The sequence below is a fragment of the Patiria miniata genome, unplaced genomic scaffold (genome assembly GCF_015706575.1).
Source record: "Patiria miniata isolate m_02_andy unplaced genomic scaffold, ASM1570657v1 HiC_scaffold_9, whole genome shotgun sequence".
Classification (NCBI taxonomy): domain Eukaryota; kingdom Metazoa; phylum Echinodermata; class Asteroidea; order Valvatida; family Asterinidae; genus Patiria; species Patiria miniata.
In genome coordinates, this window is record NW_024037076.1 from 14,659,045 (window position 1) to 14,685,289 (window position 26,245).

Here is a 26,245-nt window from a genome sequence, read left to right on the forward strand (position 1 = left end):
CAGGTTTACAATACATTAAAACATACTTTAAAACATGCACAGAACGTCCACAATGTACATGTACATGCACGTACGTTGTACATATCGTAGTCAGTCAGCCCGCGCGCAGCGCACGTGTTGCTGAGGTCAAATCCTCTCCACGGTGACCGTTTTAGCTGATTTCCGGCAAACTTTGACAGATTTTATGTTCATGCATAATCAGGGACGTATCATTGATAAAAACAAATCATAATGCGGAAAGCCCTATCTTCTGTTGCAAACAGACATAGATCTCTACTTATATGTCTATGGGTCCAACAGATAATCAATATAGGGAACAGCTCTGTGGTTGTTCACAACCACAATTTCTAGTTTTTAGCTGTTCCCAATTTCAATTGGGAACAGCTATTGTTTTCGTTAAAGTTTTTTTTAGCTGTTCCCAATTTCAATTGGGAACAGCTATTGTTTTCGTTAAAGTTTTTTTTTTTCCTTTTTTTTTTTTTTTTTAGCTGTTTCGGTGTACACACCGAAACAGCTCTTGTTTTTGTTATTTTTTTTTTCTCTTTTTTTTTCTTCCACTTTTTTTCCCATAGGATAACACGTGTTTTCGTTCTACAACGCACTTTTGGACTTTTTTCAAATCCGATCGACTTCAAACCTGGCACACACTTAAAACACCATCTGAAGATGTATGCCGAAACTTTTCGTCATGCTGACGTCATCACGTGTCACGTGACGTCATCCTCAAAGAGCATACTTTAAGGCCCTATATCTACAGAACCGGAAGTCCGATTTGGTTCAAACTTGGTATGCAAGTATTCCGGGACGTGTTATAGACGAAAATTGCAGTGACGTCATGATGACGTCATCATGTGATTTTATATGAATTATTCAATTTTTGGACCTTTTACTCATATCTCATAAACGGAATGTGGTAAAATCGAAATTCTTTTTGTAACAGGTTTGTTAGGTCATAGATAGATGCACAAAATTTCATAAAATGTGTGACGTCATCATGACGTCATCAAAAACGTGATTTTTTGATTTACATATAAGGGTATGTCCGATCGTTATGAAACTTGGTGGGTAGGTAGGTAAAGATAACAGCATTCAAAATCTGAAGTGACGTCATCATGACGTCATCATCTGATTTTTTATGAATTTTTCAAATTTTAATATTTTCTTCAAATTTTGCAAAAAATGTATAAAATACGGTCCGATCGACTTCAAACCTGGCACACACTTAGACCGCCATCTGAAGATTCAGGTCGAATCATGACGGCATCATGACGTCATCACATGTTACTTGACATCATCCTAAATCTGCATAGTTTAAGTCACTATATCTAGAGAACCTGAGGTCCGATTGGGTTCAATCTCGGTATGCAGATATTCCAGGAAGTGTTAAAGACAAAAATTGCAGTGACGTCACGATGACGTCATCATGTGATTTTATATGAATTATTCAATTTTTGGACCTTTTACTCATATCTCACCAATGGAACGTGGTTAATTCGAACATTTTTTTTGCAAAAAGGTTTGTTAGGTCGTAGATAGTTACAGAATTTTTTTTAAATGTGTGCCGTCATCATGATGTCATAAAAAATGTTTGTTTGTTTATACATAGGATGGACACTTTATGTATAGAATACGCATGTACATATTCATTCGACCTGGATGAAACTCCTTTGCGGCAGTCATTAATAAAACGGTCGAAACAGCTCAGTGTTTGTCCACAAACACATTTCTAGTTTTTTTTTTTTTTTTTTCTTTTTCCACTTTTCCCATAGGTTTTGTACACGTTTTTATTCTACAAGCCACTTTTGCAATTATTTTAAATCCGATCAACTTTAAACTCAGCATAGTTATTAACCATCATCTGAGGATGTATGCCGAAACTTTTCGTCATGCTGACGTCATCACGTGATTTATTATAGAGTTTTGAATATTTAATTTTTCCCATAGACTTTGTACACAGAAATTTAAAAAAAAATGTCAATTTTTAGAGGGCATTTTCGACTCTTTGCCAGTTATTTATTTACACCAATCTTTGTCCAAGCAAAGACCCTAATTCAAACAACATTGTGTAATGATGACGTCATGATGACGTCATCCGGTGTTTATTTATAGGCAATTAAATTGTGACAATTTTAATATTTAAAAATGCATAAGAAATCAACCGTACGCGTCCGCAGCATTCTGTTGCCGGCAAGTGGTAGAATAGGTTAAGGTCTTTATTTTATTCAGTGTGCGTGAAATCACGTGACCTTTGCTTCCGGTCGAAAAAGGCCAAAACCGGAAGTGGCTTATTATTTAAAAGTGGTAATAGATATGAACTTGCTTTTAACGGTGTTAGTCTCTTGACTGATAGTATTCTTCAAATCATCTACCCATGACGTCATGCAATCTTCGAGCGCCCTCTAGCGACAGGTTGAAAATTAGCAAAAATGTATTTTGAATAGATGTCTGTGGCGAAGGTTGTCGGAATCGCCTAAATATTGGTGTATATGATGACCTTGACCCACTTAAGACGTGTGCAAAGTTTTAGGCGTATGACGTCATCAGACCGGAAGTTATAATGAAAATGCCCTTTTTCCTTAGAAAATTCCTGAAAAATCAATCCGTACAGATATAATCTTGAATCGCCCATTAAATGATAGCATAAACATTTGCCTCAACAGTGCCAAGTTCCCAGCTTGTCGAATTGTTCACACAGTTGACGCGACGTCGGCAAAAAATTCCCTTGCCCAAGTTGCGGTAGAGAGCTTTAAAACGTGCACAGGACTTCCACAATGTGTATAGCACGTACACGTGGCTTTGAAACGTCGTTCAATGTACATTACGTCCCTTCATTCTCGCCAAAAGAGGGCAGTACATAACTTTAATAGTTGTACTTAAGGCACAGAGCCTTAAGTTTTATGGGATCAAAATAAGGACAGCTGCGCGTCACCAAAAAAATATAACGGCACACCGTAAAAAGTGAATGGCGCCCCCATTCGCCTATAAGTAGACTTGTCTCAGTCATTTTTGATCTGCTTTAGGGGAAGTTGGACACATGCATTTTCAAATATATATCACACGTTTTTATTCTACAAGCCACTTTGGGAACTATTTTAAAGATGTATGCCGAAACTTTTCGTCATCGTGACGTCATCAGGGGTCACGTGACATCTATTTATAGATTCAATTTTTACAGCCTTATAACTATAGAACTATTTGACCAATTGATCTCAAATTTGGTAGGTATACAGACAGGGAAGTGTTATAAATGAAAATTGATAAGTCAAGGTCACATGACCTTCACTTCCGGTTTTACCGGAAGTGGTTATTTTAGACCCTTATATCATATCTCATGAATTATTAATCTGATTGGGTTGAAACTTCACATTGATACGAAGCTATATTGACAGATAATTATATTGCATTATTTTTTATACTGTGCACTTAATTATTGTTATGTTATGACGTCATTAATATTTAATGAGGCAATTTTTTCAGTCCTATAACTATAGAACCATTTGTCCGATTGATCTCAAACCTGGCAGGTATACAGACTGGGAAGTGTTACACATGAATATTGGTATATCCGGGTCATGTGACCTCTACTTCCGGTGTTACCGGAAGTGTTAATTTAAGACCCTAATTATCATATCTAATGAATTAGAAATTTAATTGGGTTGACACCTTATATTAGTATTAAGCAACATCAAAGGATAAATATGTAGCATTATTATTAATGGGCAGTTTAATGTTTTCATGTTATGACGTCATGAATATTTAATGAGGCAATCTTTATAGTCCTTTAACTATAAAACTATTTGACCGATTGATCTGAAACTTGGTAAATATATAGACCGGGAAGGGTTATAAATGAAAATGTATATGTCAAGGTCTCGTGACCTTTACTTCCGGTTTTTACCGGAAGTGCAATTATGTAAGATAATAATTTCAATTTTACAAGTTAGAGATTTTTGCAAAAATCATTACATTATTTTCTACTATCCAATAGACAATCAAAAACAAGTTGGGAACAGCTCTGTGGTTGTTCAGTTACAACCACATCTAGTTTTTTTTTTTTTTTCTTTTTCCACTTTTCCCCATAGGTTTTGTACACGTTTTTATTCTACAAGCCACTTTGGCAATTATTTTAAATCCGATCAACTTTAAACTCAGCATAGTTATTAACCATCATCTGAGGATGTGTTCCGAAACTTTTCGTCATGCTGATGTCATCACGTGATTTATTATAGAATTTTGAATATTTAATTTTTCCCATAGACTTTGTACACAGAAATTTAACAAAAAATGTCAATTTTCAGAGGGCATTTTCGACTCTTTGCCAGTAATTCATTTACACCAATCTTTGTCCAAGCAAAGACCCTAGTTCAAACAACATTGTGTAATGATGACGTCATGATGACGTCATCCGGTTTTTATTTATAGGCAATTTAATTGTGACACTTTTAATATTAAAAAATGCATAAGAAATCAACCGTACGCGTCCGCAGCATTCTGTTGCCGGCAAGTGGTAGAGTAGGTTGAGGTCTTTATTTCATTCAGTGTGCGTGAAATCACGTGACCCTTGCTTCCGGTCGAAAAAGGCCAAAACCGGAAGTGGCTTATTATTTGAAAGTGGTAATAGATATGAACTTGCTTTCAACGGTGTTAGTCTTTGGTTGATAGTATTCTTCAAATCATCTACCGATGACGTCATGCAATCTTCGAGCGCCCTCTAGCGACAGGTTGAAAATTTTCAAAAATGTATTTTGAATAGATGTCTGTGGCGAAGTTTGTCGGAATCGCCTAAATATTGGTGTATATGATGACCTTGACCCACTTAAGACGTGTGCGAAGTTTAAGGTGTATGACGTCATCAGACCGGAAGTTATAATGAAAAGACCCTTTTTCCTTAGAAAATTCCTGAAAAATCAACCATGGCAGTTTTTATATTAGTTTTTACTTTAGTTGTCGATTGAAGGGTAGGTCTAAAACATTTGAAAGCTCTGAGGCAATAAGCAAACTCGGAAATGCCCTGCGCACGCTTAAAACTTCAGGTGGATAATACCTCTGCTTTGAAACATGCACAGGACGTCCACAATGTACAGTACATGTACATGTACATGCACGTACGTTGTACATATCGTATGTCAGTCAGCCCGCGCACAGCGCACGTGTTGCTTAGGTCAAATCCTGTCCACAGTGACCGTTTTAGCCGATTTGCGGCTAACTTTGACAGATTTTATGTTCATGCATAGTCAGGGACGTATTATTGATAAAAACAAATCATAATTCAGAAAAGCCCTATCTTCTGTTGCAAACAGACATAGATCTCTACTTATATGTATATGGGTCCAACAGATAATCAATATTGGGAACAGCTCTGTGGTTGTTCACAACCACAATTTCTAGTTTCTTGTTGAAAAGCGTAATAATGTGGGAAATTCTGTAAAACATATCTGTGTTGTAAATTTACAATTCCCGTCACTTGCTCAGGCTCCGTTTCGAATCACGAACGGTCGGATTGCATTATGCGGCGCTCACAATTTTGTCCACATGGTCCGTAATGAAACAGAAATCACATCCGCTATGAAATGTGCGCAATTCTATGGAAAGTTTTCGGATAGCACTTGCGCACATTGTCAAACTGCGGTCTTGAACAGCTGCAGCCAGATGCTTTGTACATAGGTCATAGGCCACTTCCTTCACAAGATTCTGTGAAGCTCATCAGAGTATCCCAGTGTCCTGTTTGCAGGGCCTGGGTTACGAGCGAAGAGATCAGGCAGCCTCCGTGGCTAAAACTAATCATGACGACATTGACGGCACTTTTAAAAACCTGCACTCCGATCAATTTTTTTAATAAATCACTTACTTCATAATATCATGTTATGTTAATACAATTTGATATTTCTGTAAGAAAACGTTGACTAATGTTCATCTAGAATCTTCAAAGTTAGGCACCCTAATAGAACTGTTAGCAGGCGGAGCCGAATGAAGATCCGCCGAGTTTTGGAAAATGCCGGTAACTGTCGTCAAATTCAAAACTGTACATGACGCAGCAACATGACTACCGCCAGTGTTGTAGTCGAGACCGGATAGTCCGAGACCGAGACCAAGACCGAGACCTGAGGATTCGAGACCGAGACCGAGACCAAGACCAGCCCCTTCAAGGTGGACCGAGACCGAGACCAATATGGTCCGAGACCGAGACCGAGACCGAGACCGCTGATAATAAATAACAATAGTCGAAATAAAAAACAAGACACGTTATTATAGTTGAAAGTTGTAACCTTTCTATTCACAAAGATTACAGACCAAAATTTTGACCAGTGGCAGTGTTGACAAATTGATACATGACACCTTACTTGAGCAAAAAGTAGTTACACTTAAGAAATATGGGCTTTGACATGTTGTCTGCACCCAATCGTGACAAAAGTAAAAAGTTAAAGGTAGATGTTTCATCTGTTATAGGAACTCGGATCCTAAACTCCACAGTCACCCCTTGGTTTCAGCTATGACTTCTAACGGATATTTAAAGATGCAATTTTAATTTTACATTGTGCCTTTTTTTTTTCCTAAAATAAATATAGGACTTAACTTCTAACAAGACTTGTGTACTTGATTTTAAAAAATGGGAGCTAGAAAATGTTGAATTAATTTTAAAATTTCTGTCATAGAATGTGGACTTGTACATGTAGACCCACAAGTTGCGAGGTGGTAGCCAGAATGTGCTAGATATGGATTTTTATTTTTTTTCTGAACGGGATTTTAATTTTTGAGGAATAATGGGGTACTTTAAAATGAGCAGCCAGAAAATGGGGTCTCATCATACACTCTCATGGCAACAGTGAGTGGTAACTGGTAAGAGTGTATGAGTTCAATGCTGGAGAATCAGTAGGAAAATTTACTTTTTCTTCAAAATACTGTCCCAAATTAAAAAGAACATTGTGTGGGGTCGAAAATATAACTAATTTGAAGCACCTCATTTATTATCAGAATACAAAATGTAAGTGATTACGCCACAGGGGTGGGCTAAACTACACAATCCCCGAAAATGGCAGGCCCTTATTGCATAAATTGTTACAAGTTTATACTTTGCTTTATGTGCCCGACACAACATACAAATGCCGAACTTGTTCCAAATCGTTCAGTGACTGGTACTGCTGCACCTTTACATGTACTTTTGGGACTTTCCAACGTGCAGTCGAGTCCAAACCGACCACGATATAACAAGCTTGATCTACGGGCTAGCAAATGTTTTAACTATCAACGGTACTGAACGAAGTGAACACAAAGTAATCGATCAAGCTGTAAAAGCTACATATTGCCGGTCTCGACCCGAGACCAGCCAAAATATCGAGACCAAAGGGGACCGAGACCGAGACCAAGACCGAGACCACAGCTTCCGAGACCGAGACCGAGACCGAGACCAGCAAAAAGTGGTCTCGAGACCGGTCTCGAGACCGAGACCGGTCTCGAGACCTACAACACTGACTACCGCACGGGTAACCTGTGCGACAGTCCTGTGCGTGATCATCACGCGCACGCTTGGTCAACAGCAAACATAACGGGCACGTGATGGTGAATTGACCAGTGAGAGTGCGGCTCTCGATCATGAATAATTATGTATGAGGTAAAGTGACAATTACTGTTTTACAGCATATTGTTTAAAGAATATCCAAATCGAGATTAAATTAGTTCGCACTGATAAAATCTTCGGCATGAAATTTGGCGACTGTTGTTTGTCCAATTTGAAGCGATATTTCGCCCTTTTTATTTAAGAGACTCATACAGTAACAGCTGACACTGGCATTTCAAAAATATCTTAAAAGACGAAAAAGAAGATTCATTTTTTTCATGACAAAAACTCCATTGTTGCTTGTCCTTGGGCCCCACTGAGCACTACCTGCGTTATTTTTTCCCGTTTTTGAAATCAACCGAGTTGTTGGCGGTTACAATGGAAAAAGCTTAAACTGTGTAGGCCCTATACATTTTTAGATTGAAAAACAAAAAGTCTTGCTGGTTCAAACTGCAGGTTAGCCTTCTTGCCAAGCGTTTCGTTTCTTACCAAGCATTTCGTGATTTTCTTTCCAGAATACTGCAAAACAACAAACTTGCTTCTGTGCCTGAAGATCTGTTGGCCAACACGACAATTCTAGAGAGATTGTAGGTGTATTTTCATGAAGAAATTTTCCCATTCCACATTCATTTTTATACTTATATGAAAAACAACCTAGTAGTGAAAATGAAACGTGTGTTCAGAACAATTCTCAAATTCAGACGAAAATGAGTGACAGATTTTCAGAAGTGAATAAACATTTTGGGAAATTGGCCGGGAAAAACCTATATTTTGTTAAAAATATCTCGACAAAAAATTAACAATTTTCTCCGGCACATTCAGAGCTTGGAACGCTTGTAACACCAATAAACGTTATGCTTCGTCATAAAGTCTCCATAATTATAGGCTTTTAAGTGGACACTTAATGAAATGCCTTCTTGTGGCAAATAGAGTACTTTCTATTTCTCAGCATTGATTAGGCAAGGAAAAAGGCTTGGATAATAGCTAATTTTACTGCAGTCTAAAAACCATGATTTTGTCTCATCCATTATCTTTGTCATGACTACCTGAAGGAGCCTAGCGTCGAATCAGTTAACTACAATGCCCAATGGATTGTTAAGGTCACAGAGCAAGATGAAGTATCTGTACCTGCAGCGTAACCAATTGACGGTCCTCAATGACAAAATCTTCAAGGGTTTGCAATCATTGATGCAATTGTGAGTACATGTTGCATTCTATTTTTAATGATGTATATGCCGCCCAAACCAATGCCGTGTTAAGACCGATGGATTTTCATAAACAAAAAGCTTTTTTTCTTTCCGAATTAGGCCATCAGCCTAGGGGTTTGGTCAGTATCAAATTAGGGCATAAATGATTACAGCGCGCATGCGCAAGGTAAACCGCCCTAGAATGGTAACGAGCATTTTGATGGACATTTTGACAAAAAGCTGCCACCGCTGCAATGCTATCACATTTTTCTCAACTCTGGAGGTGAGTACCTTGCCAAAAATCGCTATGAGGATTATTCCCCTCATTTGATACCAATGGCCAAAATTTTGGACCGAGGCTGATAGCCTAAATGCTTAAAAGGGTACAGGCCTCGACTGGAGGTGTGGTGGTGGGGGGGGGGGGGGGGGGATTCTCTCCCCACGTCGCCGGCCGTGGAACCTTTATTTATGCCACTATTGTCGTACCATCACTGTGAAATGGTTACCAGATAATTTTCACCTTACTGGCACGACAACTAAACCCTTTTTACGCAGAATATTATGAAATAATGCGTAATCTTCACCTCTTTAAAATGGTATAATGGGAAGCATTTTCTAAGCCACTGAAAGGAAGTTTCCTTAAATGTGTCTCTTGGTATTAGAATTTTCAGCATTCGAGACCTGTTATTTGTATCCTATTTTACAGAATGATTTTTGATAATCCACTTATTGAAGTAGCTGACCGTCTCTTTTTTGACACCCACCTTACACACTTGTGAGTATAATGTTTATTGTTTTAACAATTCGTTACGTTAGGATAAGATGAGCATTAAACAATTCATTTTACCAGGTGCAGGTTATTCATCAGATGAGATGGATTTGCGTTGGGGTGATGTGAATTCGAAAAGGTTTTGCCCTTCACCGACGTGTAAACACTGAAATACTCAGTGTGGTACGTCCCCCTAGTGAAAGTGAGAAAATAAAATCACTCGGATGGCAAGCTTTCTCGCACAGACGTCTTACCACTCGACCACCGAGCTTGCGGTATCGGTTGGCTGGGTCGAATCTGATGTAACAGCGAGTATTGCAAGAAACTATTGGAAGAGTGGCAGGTGTTGTTATTACTAAAGCAGAGTTCTGGGAGGTAGTCTGCCCAATGTCGCTTTTTACACTCCACACTATCTAATGTTTGGTAGGCATGGGAGACTCCCTGTTGACTCGATGATTGCCCCCTTTGAAACTGAAGGCAGTGTGAACTCGGACGACTGGGTATCCAAACATCACCATCGCCTACAGTTCTCCCATCGCATCGCCAGAAAGACTCTTGAACAGTAAACAAAATCCGATACAAAGGGGATATCCAAGATGGCGGCCAATATGGCCGCCAAACGATGTTATAAAAGCATAAATAAAAAAGATTATTTTTATGTTTTAGACCCTCAAAAACTCGTTTCATGGCGGTCATTTTGGTGGCCAATATAGCCGCTAAATTGGTAAAAACTGGAAAAAGTCATATGTCAGCCCAAAAAACCCCAAAAATCATAAATAAAATTGTAAGTTTTATGATTTTACCCTCACAAATTTATTTCTGGTATCCCTTTTTTTGCCATCATGCTTCAAATGCATGATGGCGGCTAAGATGGCAGCCGATTTGGCAGCCAAAATGGTAAAAAAACATCGAAAAAAAGTCGTATATCAGCCAAATAGTGTGATAAAAGCATCAATGAAATTGTTAGTTTATATTCTTTACCCCGCAAATTCATTTCTGGTATCCTTTTTTTTCGCTATCATGCTTTCAAAGTCAAAATGGCGGCCAATATGTCGGCAAATATGGCAGCCAATATGGCTGCCTATTTGGTAAAAAAGGGGAAAACGTCATTTATCGATCAAAAAATGTAATAAAAGCATCAATAAAATTCGTTTTTTTTTTACCCTTGCAATTCATTTCCCGTATCTCTTTTTTGCTATCATGCTTCAAATTCAAGATGGCGGCCAGGATGGCCGCCAATATGGCTGCCAAAAGTAGCGGATGTGAGGAAAATGATATATATCAGCCAAATAAAAGGGTAAATGCATTTATTTAATTATTAGAAATATGCTCTAAACCTTTAAAAATACATTTCATGCATTCTTTTGTTTTGGTACCATGAACCAAATTCAATATGGCTGCCAATATTGCTGCCAAAATGGTCAAATTTGAGAATAGCCATATATTGGCCAAAAATGTAAGTTGGAATTTTTCTTACTTGCAAAGATGTTCCACATTCAAGATGGTGGTCTAAGTGACCCTAGTAAGGCCTGGCTTCCATCACCGGCCGGTTTAAGTACAGGCTAGCCGGTACCTCGGCCGGTTAGTTTAATCCTCTTCAAACCGGCCGAGCAACCGGCCACACTCTGGCTGAGGCACCCACTCACTACAGGTGATCTATTGTGTTCATGCCTGATAATTGCAGGTCCAACATCTGGGACCCAACAATTAGCGGTATTTAATCCACCTAATCCTCCATGTGCAACAAAAGGCCTTAAGTGCGTGACTGCTATTTATTAACTGGCCACTTTCCTCGGGAGTCAGTTACAGGTGAATGGTTATGATAAATACTTCGGGGTTCTCTACTTCTTCTTTCGGTAGATTTTACTTTCATAGAAACCACACTATTTGGCTGATATATGACTTTTTTCGATGTTTTTTCTACCATTTTGGCGGCCATATTGGCCGCCATCCCGGCTGCCATCATGCATTTGAAGCATGATAGCAAAAAAGGAATACCAGAAATGAAGGAATACCAGAAATTTTGTGAGCGTCAAAATCATATAACGAACAATGTTATTTATGATTTATCATACTATTACGCTTATATATGACTTTTTCATTTTTTTACCAATATGGCGGCCTATTGGCCACCAAATTGGCCGCCATTTGGATTGGAAGCATGATAGCAAAAAAAAAGATACCAGAAAAGATTTTTTGAGGGTCTAAAACATTTAACTTACCTTTTATTTTTGCTTCTATCACATTATTTGGCTGATATATGCCCTTTTCCCAATTTTTACCTTTTTGGCGGCCATATTGGCCGCCATCTTAGATATCTCCTTTGCATCAGATTTTTTTCACTGTTAACATCCGAAATGTGATTAAGGACCCTAAAAGGCACCAAAAAAGTTGGTGAAAGTAAGTTAGGGGTGGGGGGGGGGGGGGGGGGGGGGGTTGCACGGGGTCCCCCATACATACTCAACTATTAGGTTGTGCCGTATACACACTTGAGTCTACAGTGTTTATACGTCGGTGAAGGGCAAAACCTAATATTGAAGGTTAATCTCTCCTTTGAATACATTTTCAGTTTTGATCTTCACTGGATTGAGGTTAACATCACTGTGTGTGCCTGCTCATGCTATCTGAGAGAAAGCTTGCGAGAATGAAAAAAAGTTTACTGGGGTGGGGAGTCGAATCTACGACCTCCTATTTTCTGTTGCAGACGTCGTGAACTTTGGCGCTCGTTCTTGTCTGCCAAAAAGAACACCATCAATAGCGACTCCTAGTGTCAGATGTGATCCCCACCGCATCTCTACCTTTCAATTACAAAAAAAAGGGAAAGAATGCAGCCTTTCACACTGGGTTGCCCTTTCTCTTGCTATAATGTTTGGCACATAATAAATATTCGTTTTGGAATTTTATCTTGGTTTTCTGCAAGACAAAATTGATTAAAATATCACTTGGAGGTGGGTAAAAATGAATTTCACTTACGACCTTTCACATCCTGCATCTTCGTTCCCAGATCTCCTCGATCTTCACTTTTATTTTACATCGCATAAAACGAGAACGTTTACAGACGGAGTGATTTACTTGCAGACGATGGGTTCTAGATTTTAATAGTCCGGCTGGCTTGACTGCAGTGTTTATAAGTGGTCACTTTTTCGTAAATGCTAATGCTTCTTTAGATTTATTAAAAAAGTTGTAATTTCAAAAACCATCTCGATCTGGCATTTGACAGTCAGTTTTCACGTTTCTTTTACGTTAGGCGATTGATCACTATCCGCAAATTGATATGCTAGTAACAATGTTACAAAGGCCCCTTTCGGGGGGTGATTTCTTAAGAAATCAAAGTACCAAAAATAATGGCAATTAAGCTTTAAAGAGATGTGCTTCTCAAATACCTTGGAGAGTTGTGAGTATTTTATATATTTTTTTGAAGTGGGTGTAATTACACTGAGGTCTATTGCATTTTTTTTTATGGTCTGCAACCATCATGGGGATCCTGAGGTCATGGAACCAGACTCTTAATGTCAACCTTTCTTTTCGACCAATTCTTAATCCAGTGTATGTACACCATGCCTTTACTGCTTTCCTATAGATACATGTTCCAGACGAATCTTTCAACTTTAGGAATGCGACCATTCGCTACTGTGAATAACACGATCGAACAGTTGTAAGTAAAGCCGAAAGCAGATTTATGTCTGTCAAAACATACACAGAACATTTCATTTAATTGTTCACTGTTGTCATTTTACATGGTGTTTCAGTTAACTAAGCCTGTTTAGTATAAGCCAGAAGGATACTAAGTTGTTTTATTCAATCCCTTAAACGGAGTTTCAACGAGTTGAGAAAAGGAAAATGATTAAAATATTGATTGTAGCAAAATGTAGTTTTTTATAATGACTTTGTTCTTTGTGCCCTCTTGGCGTATCCAGGTCCTTATACGGCAATTATTTTGAGTCAATACCGGATGATGCGTGGCAAGACTTGGCTGCTAATTCTTATATGTAAGTCAGCAAATAATACAAAGTTCACGTTTTGTTTTAATGGGTGTTCGAATGATCTTACTTTTCAAATAAACGACAGCATTATACAGGGTGAGTAATAAAAAAAGAAAACCAAATGGCAGGACCATTTTCTTAATGAAGTCCATTCTGCATGGAACACTTCTAGGATATGAAAACCCAATACATACGCTTTTTTAGTACAAGAATCATTCAAATCACTCATATACTTTTCAAGTTACGGAATTTTAAACACAATCACAGTTCAAAACTTGTGTTCACGGATCACCAAAAAGGTGTGTGTGTTTTTTTTTTACAGCAAAACGAAAACAATTCCTTTGTGCATTGTTTTCGTTTTGATAAAAGAAGTCTTATACCTTTCTTTTGTGAGCCGTGGACAGAATGTTCAAATTATAGTTGTGTTTAAAATTCTTAATCAAGTTCTATATGTAGCTATTGAAAAGTACATGAGTGATTTAAATGATTCTTGTAACATGCAGAAATTCATTAAAACATTGGTGCTGCCATTTGGGTTTCCTGTTTTTGTGTGACTCACCCTGTATATGATTTAACATTCAGCAGCAAAAGCATAACCTAAAGCAGCAGCTAACAACAGTGTTAACCGGTCCGGATTAAGAGAAGGCAAACCAGCATAAATGTTTCAGACTATAGTGTGACTAGCTGCTATAAGGGCGTCTTCGTGCAAAAGTGGCGTACATCCTGGCTAGTCAGGGGAGTCTTCCTCTCTCACATCATAAGACTATGCCCTGGCAAACCGAGAACACGTAATATTTACTATTTTGACTTTGCGCGATTAATAGCACTTCCATGGGTGGGGGTGTACCCCAAACGCCTCCCATAGCTACGCCGCTGGCTCTCTTATTGGTCAACATGCGCCAGAAAAGAAAAATTACGGTACCTCGAAGATCAAGAATCATGAATACATGTATTCAGTGCGTAGGGAAAGTCTACGCAGACAATATGATTGGCTGACGACAAGCGTCGAAATAGTAAATACGTGGACTCCAGCATAGTTTTGCGACGTGAGAGAGTCAGACTACCGTGTCTAGCGAAGATGAAGGTGCAAGGAATCAAAGGTTGCATCATATCACGGAATATGGCACCGGTGTGATCTAAAAATATTCCTTTGCATCAAAAAGTTGTTTTTTGGAGGTTACTTATTTTTAGTTTAATTTAGTTTAGTTGATCATGCGTGTCTGTTCAGAACAGAAAAACAGTCATTACTCTTATACCTTGGGAATATTAAGACCACAGCCATTGCATGAAATTAAAACGAAGCACCGAGCGACTTGTAAACCTCAAAGCCGTTATAGCGTCCAGCATTATTCTGAAGTTTTATAAACATGCGATCAAAGAAAATCAAGGCGTATAATGTTAAATATAACGATCTTCTGGGGACAAAAATGTATTAGGCTAGATTTGTCTCCCTCAAGACATGATGTTCCTATCATACAAATCACTTATTATAGGTTTTCCCGGAAGATTTTGGAAAATGTGTACATGAATTTGTGAAAGAAGCATTCGTTTTCGTGCGAAATAGAATGAATGCTCCAAATCCCTGTTTCTATTTAACAAATGATAATTCAATTTCCATGAAGGTGCATTCAGTCGTAAAAAAATCAGCGTACGATTTCCCGAATGTGCACTGCATTTAGTATATTGACATTTCATTTTAGCGCAAAATCGAAGGCACATCCGCAATCCTGTATTCCTTTTAATTTATCATTAATCTATTTCGCTAAATGTGCAGTCGATTTCCCGTGCAGTTTTACTTAACGTATGCCTGGTCAAGCATTGGAATTCATTTATGTGTTCACAAAAGTAACACATGAGAAATGTTTGATTGAATAATTGAATGTTTGAATATTCATGATGATTGAACTAATCCAAGTCGTGTAGCCTTTTGAAACATACCAACTATTGTGATAAATCCTATATAAAAACCTAAGCTGAAGACAATCGTTCTTTTTTTGTTCAGCATTTGCCACGAAAGCATCATATAACCAAGCAATCGAACTGATAAAATGAGAGAGAACATTAAGAAATACAGAAAGACATTAGAATACACTTAAGACAAAGATCCAACAGCAAAATGTTCCCAGATATCCCCTGACACTTGATGTTTCCCTTTACCGTCCAATAATATGCCTACAAGATTATTTTGGTAAGATTTATATCTTTTTCAACATTTCATTTGCCTATTTCAAATAGACCTTTGTGTATATAAGAACAACCACATTCATGATCAATTAGGCCTACAATACATTGATTAATTAATGATTTAAGTATTCAAATAATTTACTCCCATATTGTTTCAACATATTGTATTCAAATAATTCTCCCATATTGTATTCAAATAATTTACTCCCATATTGTTTCAACAATTTCTTTACTTTCACCTCAAATATTCATTCATATAATACTAAAAGCGTTTCAAAGCAAAACCTTTACGTTTATTCCAGTAGAACGTCAATGTTGAAAAACGGCCTTGTCCACCGGGGCATTGACCTTTGGAACAGGCTGAGTGATTCAGTTAAATTATCGTTGACTTTATCTACATTCATCAAAAAAATGAAAACTCAATTGCTTAACTCTTATAATGTCTGATGAATAATTATTTTTACTCCTGTTTGTTTTGTTATGTTCCTGTTTTGTCCCTGCGTTTTTGTCCCTATTCGTAACTTGTATGGTAAAAGTAGGTATTTGTCCACAGGTTGGGGTACAAAAGCCATGCTTCACCCTATACCTAACGTTGTTCCAGTATGTATGTTGTTGATTTATGATAAATGTTGGTTTGAATTCAATTTATATCCAATTATAATACATGTAATTATAACATTAATTTTGTGTATTAATGAACAACGTTGAATAAATGTCTAGCAAATTGAATGAATCTATGAAAGCTGAATCATGATTTGTATAGGCCTGCATAAATTTAATTAAATTGAATGCAGAATATGCGAATTCAAATTATAACAAATGAAAAGGAATGTTCAATTCAGCCCGTGTCACAATAAAACATCGATTTCTTTTTGCGAATAGATTGCACATTCGTAATAATCGGCAATGCATCCGTCAAACCGAAAGCCTAATCACGTATTTGTAATCCTTTAAATGAAACGTTATGCACATTCATTTATTATTAAATCGAATGCTAGTTATTGCGAAAATGAAACCACGATATACGTCGTTCTCAAAATCAGCGCCAAATTGAATTTCTGTTTTACAAATTCAAATGCACATTTTCCAAAATTGTCCGGGAAAACCTTTATTACGAAATGGTTTATCATGCATGATAACGAAGATGAAGACCTTGTTTTGAAAGCAAGTGGAAGATTAAAAACAAAGTAATGTCTAAAATCTTTAATCTTGCCGTAAAATGTCAAATGTTTCATTTACATCCTCAACTTAAAATCACTCGTGATTTCAATTAAAAATCAATGTTATACAAATACAATTAAGCCCACGTCAAAATAGATGCGGTAGGATGTTTCACAGCATGTATTTCTGTGTTTGAGGTTGCCTTTATATAGTTCCATGCTTTCTTCTTTATCGTCTTCCATCAGATCTGTTGACAATGTTCTAAAGTTTGCCCCATCCACAAATAGGACGGACCTGAAGATGTAAGTGTGATACTGTTTTTTCATATCATAATACATAAACCTCACCAACATTCCGTCTCTTGATTGGCCGAAAACGCGTTACAGTTTTTCGCTAATTTTGCACCTAAGTGAGTTGGACTAGTTTAAATTCCTCACTCAAGTATTGTCACCTGGTGAATTAGACTGGTTACCTATCTCAATCACTGACTGTCACTTGTGACTTAGACAGCTTGGGCTGCTTGTACTTTCATAATACACGTGTTGGCAATAAATCAGTCTCCATGTGAACGGTGAAATAGTAGTTTTCATTTCCATCATTTTGCCACTACAGCTTATATCCTTCGACCCCTTGTAGCCATTCTGAACTAGTTGACCAGGATGTGCTCTGAGAGCAGCTGTACTATGCTTGCCTGGTCGAGATAGACCATGGACTCAATGTACATGAACTATTGATGGCACTTCGTCACCACTGACGGAATGACGTGGATATTAGTATTTGTGTTCAAAATGTCCTATTATAAAGACACAATAAGGTTGAACAGATAAAATATATGAACAGTCCATGTAGGATATTCATATTTTCCCTCATCCCTTCCACAGTGAACTAGTTGGGGACGGATTTGCCCAGCCAATCAACCTATCAAAGACTGATGGGAAAATCCTGGACCACTTTGGGTTTCATTGTCACCCAATCTACCCCTCACAGATTTGGCAGTGTTCACCTTGTCCCCAGGGCTTCTATGGGACGTTGTGGGACAATTGCGTAGCCTGTCCACCAGGTACAGTTTATTACTGAAAATCGAACACTGTTTTAATAAATGGAAAACCTGGGAAACATTTAGATTGTTTAAATTAAATTTAGGGCTAAGCTAATTGGTTCTCTTTGTACGCATTTTGCTGTTTGTATGAGGTTGTTATTCGAGGTGCACAAGATCAAAATTTAACACAAAGCTGTGGTATCTACAGACTAAACGGGGAGCCAATCCTGAACTAGAATGCTGCATGTGAAAGTGGAAAACATAGTTCATTAAAAGAATTGTCTTTGTTTTCAGGTGGATTTTTTCAAGACGAAAGCGGGCAAGTTGCCAACGATGGCCAGAGTATGAACTGTCGCAAATGTAACAACGGGACCTTCGTCACTCCAATCGCCCACCCTGGTAAACAACCTGCAGATTGCACGGTGTGCCCGACGGGTACCAACAAGAGTCTCCATGCTGGCTTCCGCGCATGTCCGTGTGTGGATAATTACTTTCGTAGAGATCGGTTCGGTGAGTGTTACCAGTGCCCAGCGGAGGGACTCAACTGCTCAGGGGAGTATCAACACCTCCTGCCTGGCTTCTGGTGGACCTGGGAGTGGGACTTGAGTGACAACTTTCGATTATATGAACACTTTGTCCAAAACTTAGGCATAGAAAATGACTCTTATGATAAAACAACTCAGATTTTCTCGGGGGTATTACCCAAAGTGCATCCCTGTCCTAGGCGCGAGTCCTGTTTCGTTTTAGGAGATGGAATTAACGCCACTTGTCAGAGTGGTTATGAGGGTTGGCTTTGCACCCAATGCAGCACTGGGTATTACTCCTGGCTCGACAACTGTCTGGAATGCCCCTCTTGGCAGTGGTTCTTGCTGGAAGTCCTAGTCATACTTGTAGTGATAGGTGTGCTTATTGTCATCATTGTTTGGGATCTAAACAGGAATAGCAGGGGTGATCGGTCAGCAGTTGATAAGCTCCTTGCAAGGGCTAAAATTCTGCTCGGTTTCTACCAAGTTATGGGTGAGGTATTCTCCGCGCTGGATGAAATTAAGTGGCCAGGTGTCTTGAGAGAAGTTGGTTCACTTTTGCGACTGGTAGAAGCTGACGTCGTGAAGATAATCATCAGTCCACGATGTTACTTTCCCGACTTCACCTATCCTAATATTTATATCGAGTTCATATTTGGGCTGAGTTTTGTGGTGTTTGTTTTGTGTGCAGCGTTGTGTTGTTATGGTTTCACCACAATTTACTTGTTGATCAAAGAGCCATCGTCTTTCGAAATCACACGTACTCTAACAAAAACAAGGCAGAGGTGTAACCTGTTTGTTGTCATGCTGCTCTTCGTGTCCTATCCTAGTCTGTCAAGTGTGATATTCACGCTTCTTCCTCCTAGTTGTGACCTATTCTACTTGGATGAGAACGACGTATTTAATGTCACGAGGCTTAGATCTGACTACTCCATTGTTTGTGAAACACAACAGCATGTTGATTTTACCCACGCTGCCGAGGCAGCCCTGGCCTATGTTATTGGATTCCCGTTGTTGTTGTTTATCCTACTGTGGTGGATCGAAAAGCCTGGAGAAATTTTGTTTGTAAAGAAGTTTTTTAATGTGTGTGATTGTGCGGATTACAGTAGGCGCTCTAGCAGGACCGTTGAATCAGGAGAGCGAAGCCTGCTTGATTTTCCAGGGCAGGTTCCGAACTATCGAAGCATTAATGCGATCAATGGGCAGTCCATAAATGATAGCAGTCCACCCTGTGGGGCACCAGACGACGCACCACTTACTGCTACCGGAGAACAAGGCCGCGGCATGATCAGCTGGAAGAGCTTCCTATGCGAAAACTACAAGCCGCAGTTCTGGTACTGGGAAATCGTCGAGCTCGCCCGCAAGATCGTCCAGACGCTCTTTGTGTTGCTCTTCGGTTATGAGGATCCCTTCACACTGTTTGCAACCATCGTCATATCCGTGGCTTTCTTGCTTATCCATTCCTCAGTCAGGCCGATGAAGGATGATGTTGAGCACCGTCTACAGTTGTTTTCGCTGGGCTCCATCTTTTTAAACCTCTTGGTGGCGTCTTTGCTTCTGCTTCCAACTAACGAAGATCATTCCAGTAGTGAAATTAGAAAGGAAGTTCTTGCCGTCACGCTCGTTGCCCTGAATCTGAGCATCATTCTCTTTGTTTTAGGTAGGTACATGTGTTATCCCTTGATATTTCTTTCACACTACGGGTTCTTGGCTGTGCACCTTTCATTATGAGCTGCGGGTAATGGAAGTAGGCCTAATGGAGTATTGTTAACAGAACCATTACTATCATAATTAAGGTACAATATAATAAGGGACAAGTTTGGAATTGACATTTGGGGGGGGGGGGGAGGCTTGGGAGACATGCGGTGGATTTTTTTGGTGGATTTTTTTCATATTAAAAAAAGAGAGAAGATTCTGAATAGGCGGGCATACGGAGAAAAAGCCCTTAAAAAGAGGCGGGGTATCCAAATCCCTTTTTTGTTAGCTGAACAGCCAGAATCATTATTTCATTTATTATTATTATTCATAATTGTTAGATTTTATTACTTTTTAATTTGCGTTATTTTCCCAGTAAGCCTCATATGGTCTGGGGCAAAGGCTTTTTGGAGGCACGGATGCTGTGCTCGATTGGCGGCAGGTGTCGGTGGGCTGTGGCGTCAGTGCAATCGACCTCGCGTTTCAAGGAGCAATAGTGAAGACGGGAAACATGACGAGCTACGGAACTATGCAGATATACCCTACTCAGACATTGCAAAAGGTCATATTTGAATTACAATACAAAAAAGGTCAAATTCTGACAACCTTGCCTGGAGTTTTCGAAAAGCTTTTCACCTGAAAGTGCTCTTTTATAGGTTTTCCCGGTTATTTTAACACTTGTTTCACACGAATTCCCTTTATCGATACTTAATTTCGTCCGCGAACATTGCCAAGCTCAATTCTCAATTTGAATTTCAAAAAGTCACCACTAAATTTCATTAAGGTTCAGTATAATTCAAATTGTTAGCATTCCGATTCGTCCAAAATCTTTGAAATTCGTCTCGTGAAGCAATCGGCGTTGAATTGAAAAAGCAAATTCGTTTTTTGTCATTCGTTTTAATGTTCTTGTCGTTTACATGTGCTTTTAGACAGATTTTAATCTTAATATGTTCTCGCACTAAGGACAAAGACCAACACTTTATTAAAGTAAAACCCTATCCATACCAGAGTATGTCCATAGGCCCAGGAATAATAGAAATTCCCCTGTAATAATTGAAATAGTTGTGATGAATATATGGAGTTTTATGACTTGGAAAATCTTTTTGGGGGATCGTAATAACGTCTGGGGATGTGTATTATACAAATATTGAATGCTTCGAGTGGTGTAGTAAAACTAGCCTCCCGAGGTGATCCATGGACATTCTATTTTCCCAAGGCAAAGCCGAGGGAAAATAGAATGCTCCATGGATCACCAAGGGAGGCTAGTTTTACTTCACCACGAGATAAAGCATTCAATATTTGTTTTATAACACTTCACCCACAGATTCTGCTTGGTTTCAATATTTTAAATTACTTAAATCTGAACACAATTAAAATAAAATTCAATTTCAATACAAAATTGGTGGGAAATGTATTTCTCTCTTCCAAACCACCCCTTCCCGAAATGTTTGAACCCAACTCTGTGGCGCGCTCTACACAAAACGCGCTACGCTCAACGATCGACGCGCACACCAGCATGCATTTGTACACAAATACCGCGCCGAGGATATTATACAAATATTGAGTGGCTCAGCGTGGAATGGGAGGAATATTATCGCGAGGTAAAATCTGGACTTTTCCATTTCACGAGGCGAAGCCGAGTGAACTGGAAAAGTCCAGATTTTACCGAGCGATAATATTTCTCCCATTTCACAATTTAAAGCCACTTAATATTTGTTTTATATAACTGACATATAGATCTTTGTCATTTGATATATTTGAACCTTTTTTTTTTCAATACAAAACTGAAGGAAAATATATTTCTCTCTTCCAAACCACCCCATCACGAAAATGTTTGAACCTAACGCTGTAGCGCTGGCTCTTTGGAACAATACGCGCTTCGCGCAACGCTGAACGCGCACACCAGCATGCATTTGCACACAAATACCGCATCATGATCCTAACTGTTGAATAGGCCGCTTGCAGACGCGATCGATAATTGACGCGCGAAGGTGCACGACGCCATGTTATGGGACAAAACGTGCATGGATAGATATACTCCTGTCCCAAAACATGGCGTCGCGCGCCTTCGTGCGTCGATTATCGAACGCATCTGCAAGCGGTCTATAGTATTTCCCATTCCCCATGGGCGGATAGTACTTTTTGAGCAGCGGCGTGAATGGGAGCAATAACGAATGTCATGTGATGTGAGTTCCACCAATCAAATGACTAGGATCTGTATGTCAGTTATATAAACATAATTATATTATGCATAAGTACTGTGCAATTTAGGCTTTGAACAGATATTCATAAATACCTTAGACAGTTTACGCATTCCTTTTGGTCGAGAGCCCGTCACGTGGCCGGGTAAACGGATGATAAAGACATGGCTGGCTGATCTTAAACACTTTTCCAGTGTCACATGGAATTTGGACTCCCATGAAATCCGCTGCCTTTTAACGTTCCATTGGTTGAACGTTCACATTCCTCACGTGTGTATGCGCAATGTACTACCAGTGACACCGTATTTCGTGGTCCGAAATTCACACTACAATATCCCAGCTGCATTTTGCGCGACATCGCGCAGTACGCGCGACGCGCACGCCAATGTTCTTAAAAGGTAACGAGTTGTGGAGGGGAATTCCATGTTATAGTCAGAGAGGTGTTTCGTAAAACATGAAGTAAAATTGTTGAACAAATTGCTTGGCAACGTCTAGTTTTTGACATGTTTTGATTTTTGGACCAAAAAGATTTTTTTTTACCGAAAAGGTATTTATGAATGGGAATAAATATGTTTTCGGTCGGTATTAAACACTCTGTTTAAGGCCGGTGGGAGACTGGATGTGTGATGATTACCCGAGGCGAAGCCGAGGGTAATTATCACATATCATAATGCCTCCCGAACACACATTTATTAAGGGAATCAATGTGTGTTTCAGAGTTATTATAACACTGTTTAAAAGCGGTGTGAGTCTGGATGGGTGATAATTATCCGAGGCGAACCGGTGTGAATCTGGATGGGTGATAATTACCCGAGGCGAAGCAGAGTGTTTAATACCGACGAAACACATATTTATTCCCATTCATTAATACCTTTTTGGTCAAAAAAAATCTTTTCGGTCCAAAAATCAAAACAAGTCAAAAACTAGACGTTGTTAACCATTTTTTTCAACAATTTTACTTCATGTTTTACGAAACACCCCTCTGCGTGTGCGTCGCGCATTCCACCTCCATGGTCGCGCGTACTGCGCGATGTCGCGCAAAACGCAGCTGGGCTGGCGTGGTGTGAATATCGGACTATGAAAATAATGATTCACTGGTAGTATTGCGCATGCATACGTGGGGAATTTGAACGTTCAACCTATGAAACGTAAAAAGCTCCGGATTTCATGGGAGTCCAAATTTCATGTGACACTGGAAAAGTGTAAGACCGGCTAGCCATGTCTTTATCATCCGTTTAAGACCGGCCACGTGACGGGCTCTCGACCAATAGAAATGCGTAAACGGTCTTAAGTAGTTATGAATCCCTTATTAAAAGTGGAACTATCTGATCAATAGAATGGCTCATTTAAACTACACAGTCCTTAACATTTTGCTTGAAATTGACATTATGCTGTGTAAAAAGAATGCTGTGTAAACTTTTTTTTTAAGAATAGGCACAGACATTTTCAACTTAAATTCAATTCAATTCAATTCAATTTGACTTTATTATCCCTGACGGGAAATTCCATTGGCCTTTTACATTTTAACACATTAATGAACACTTACAAATTTACAAATTTAGGTATGCTAAATAGAATCCGTGACTATGTTCCCCAAAGCAGTCTGCATTCTCTTTTTGTTAGCTTAGTTTTGCCATCTTTAGATTATTGTAGTACTGTATGGGGAGGAAGGTACACATCACACGACAATATTCTTAATAAATATTTGAAAAGAGCCGCTCGGATAATCCTGAAGTGTGCATTCTTAACGCCTTCAGCCGATATGTTTGCTAGTCTTACTTGGATGTCATTTGCTGAAAGAGTAGAGTATAAAGAGGCTATTCTTGTCTACAAATGTATAAACAAAATTACTCCTTTGTATATGACAAATATGTTTACACCACTTATTCAGATTCGTGAAACGAGACAATCCACTGATATGGCATTGAGGATTCCTTTTGCAAAAAACCCCCCAATGTTATGCCTCAAGCTTTGCTGTAACTGGTACAATCATCTGGAATAATTTACATGTGCAGTTGAGAACCATGACTTCACTAGCCTCATTCAAATCTGACCTACGTAAAACGTTCAGTCAGTAATAATATTTCTGCAAATAATTATTTGTGTATTTGCAGCTGTCTTCTCTGATTATACAAATCTAGATTTGTGCTGATCTACGGAGTTAGCAAACTTGGTTGCCATAATAATAAGAAGATAATAAGGAGCTGGATGGGAATTTCCCCGTGTTTTCTCCCAAAAGGGTTTTCTTGGGGTTTTCGCCCGTCCCGTAATCAGCGAATATAGTTACAGCAATAATTTGTTTCTTTTCTTGATGTTACAAGTTAGATCCATTTTTTTCGTGTTCACTGAATCAACTTTATAGTAAAGCATTCACACTGTACATGTAGTTATAATAGTTTTAAAATATATTGTATTTATATATTTGCTTAACACCTAAGCATAATTCAAATCATGTTTTATTTCACTGTATTGAATTTTTTTTGTATTTGTAATGTATTGTATAATTATACATGTTATTATTTATTGTATGCAGGGCCCCAATGGAAACCAGTTTTAAACTGTTTGGGCATACCCTGGGTAAAGAAATGGAATAAATAAATAAATAAATAATAAATAGTATTACACAAAAATCACAATACATGTACTTCACTAAGAAGAGAGATATAGAAAGTTATTAAAATTCAATACAGATAAAATAATGCGCATAACCTCAAACAAAAGGCCTGTTTAAAATTTAAATTCAATCCTGTGTTGGTCTCTGTGTAAATCTTGTATAAGAATAATAATCAACTTTCCAACTGCGTGTTAAAAATCTGAACAGCTGAGGGGACAAATGTACTGGCATACCGCTTTGTTCTAATCCTCCGCTGTAAAAGACGATTGCTCCTTGCACTTCTAGTGAATTTTTCGTACAAAGGGTGAGTTTCATCTGGCATAATAATTTCCATCTTGTTCAGCATCAGAGACTTATACATGTTGTCAACCATTGATAGATCAGTACCAATTATTTTGTTCGCTTGCTTAACTACCCTATCCAGTTTAGACCGATCCAGTGCTCGCATGTTTCCAAAGACACATATAAGACAGTGTGTAATATATAATACTTTGCAAGGCAGACTTGTAAAACATTTGTAAAATGGTATTGTCCACATGGAATGAATTCAGTTTCCTTAAAAAGAAAAGCCGCTGCTGTAACTTATTGCACTATGATTTACCACATTTATCAAAAAGCAACTGATTGTCAATCTCAACTCCTAAGTATTTAAACTCAGTGACTCTCTCAAGAGGTTCTCCTTTGATCTCAGTGGCCGGGATGTATGTTTTGTTCCTACGAAAATCAAAAACCATATCCTTTGTTTTCTTTGTTTTTCTCTAAGTGGTTTTTGTCACACCACTTAACAAATTCAGAAATTTCCTGATCGAATGATTCTGTGCTATCCTTTTTCGCAAATAAATGACCAACCAGTGCAGTGTCATCTGCATATTTAATTAGCTTATGATTCGTGTTCAAAGATCTACATTCATTAGTGTATAGTGTGTACAGAATGGGAGAAAGAACACAACCTTGTGGGGCACCAGTACTTATATAACGGATGGTTGAGAGAGTGGAATTTAACCTAACTTGCTGTCCCCTATTTGTTAGGAAATTATTGATCCACTGTGTGATATTGGAGTTGACAATGAGATCTAACAGTTTCTGAACCATCAAGTACGGCTGAATTGTGCTAAAGACACTCGCAAAGTCTACAAAAAGAACTTGAGCAAAAGCCCCTGCCTTCGCCAGGTGTTCACAGATACCATTAATCAATGTAAGAACTGCGTCCTCTGTATTCCTTCGTGGTCGATACGCAAACTGATAATCATCAGGGAACCCTTAACTTCATTAATTAACCTGTTCTGAACTATTCTTTCTAAATATTTCATGGGTACCGAGGTAAGAGCTACTG

At 38.5% G+C, this 26,245-nt stretch overlaps 1 protein-coding gene across 2 annotated transcripts in view; it reads left to right on the plus strand.

Annotated features, from left to right (window-relative positions):
* Positions 1 to 21,288, plus strand: part of LOC119721014 — a 35,240-nt gene extending 13,952 nt beyond the window's left edge. For both annotated transcript variants that reach the window (XM_038190878.1, XM_038190877.1), the window contains exons 10-18: positions 8,071 to 8,142; positions 8,608 to 8,751; positions 9,449 to 9,517; positions 13,092 to 13,166; positions 13,429 to 13,500; positions 17,085 to 17,141; positions 17,721 to 17,899; positions 18,173 to 20,062; positions 20,474 to 21,288. In XM_038190878.1, coding sequence (XP_038046806.1) covers positions 8,071 to 8,142; positions 8,608 to 8,751; positions 9,449 to 9,517; positions 13,092 to 13,166; positions 13,429 to 13,500; positions 17,085 to 17,141; positions 17,721 to 17,899; positions 18,173 to 20,062; positions 20,474 to 20,670 — 2,755 coding nt within the window. In that variant the 3' untranslated portion in view covers positions 20,671 to 21,288. The remainder of the gene's footprint in view (positions 1 to 8,070; positions 8,143 to 8,607; positions 8,752 to 9,448; positions 9,518 to 13,091; positions 13,167 to 13,428; positions 13,501 to 17,084; positions 17,142 to 17,720; positions 17,900 to 18,172; positions 20,063 to 20,473) is intronic.
* The last annotated feature ends 4,957 nt before the right edge of the window (positions 21,289 to 26,245 follow it).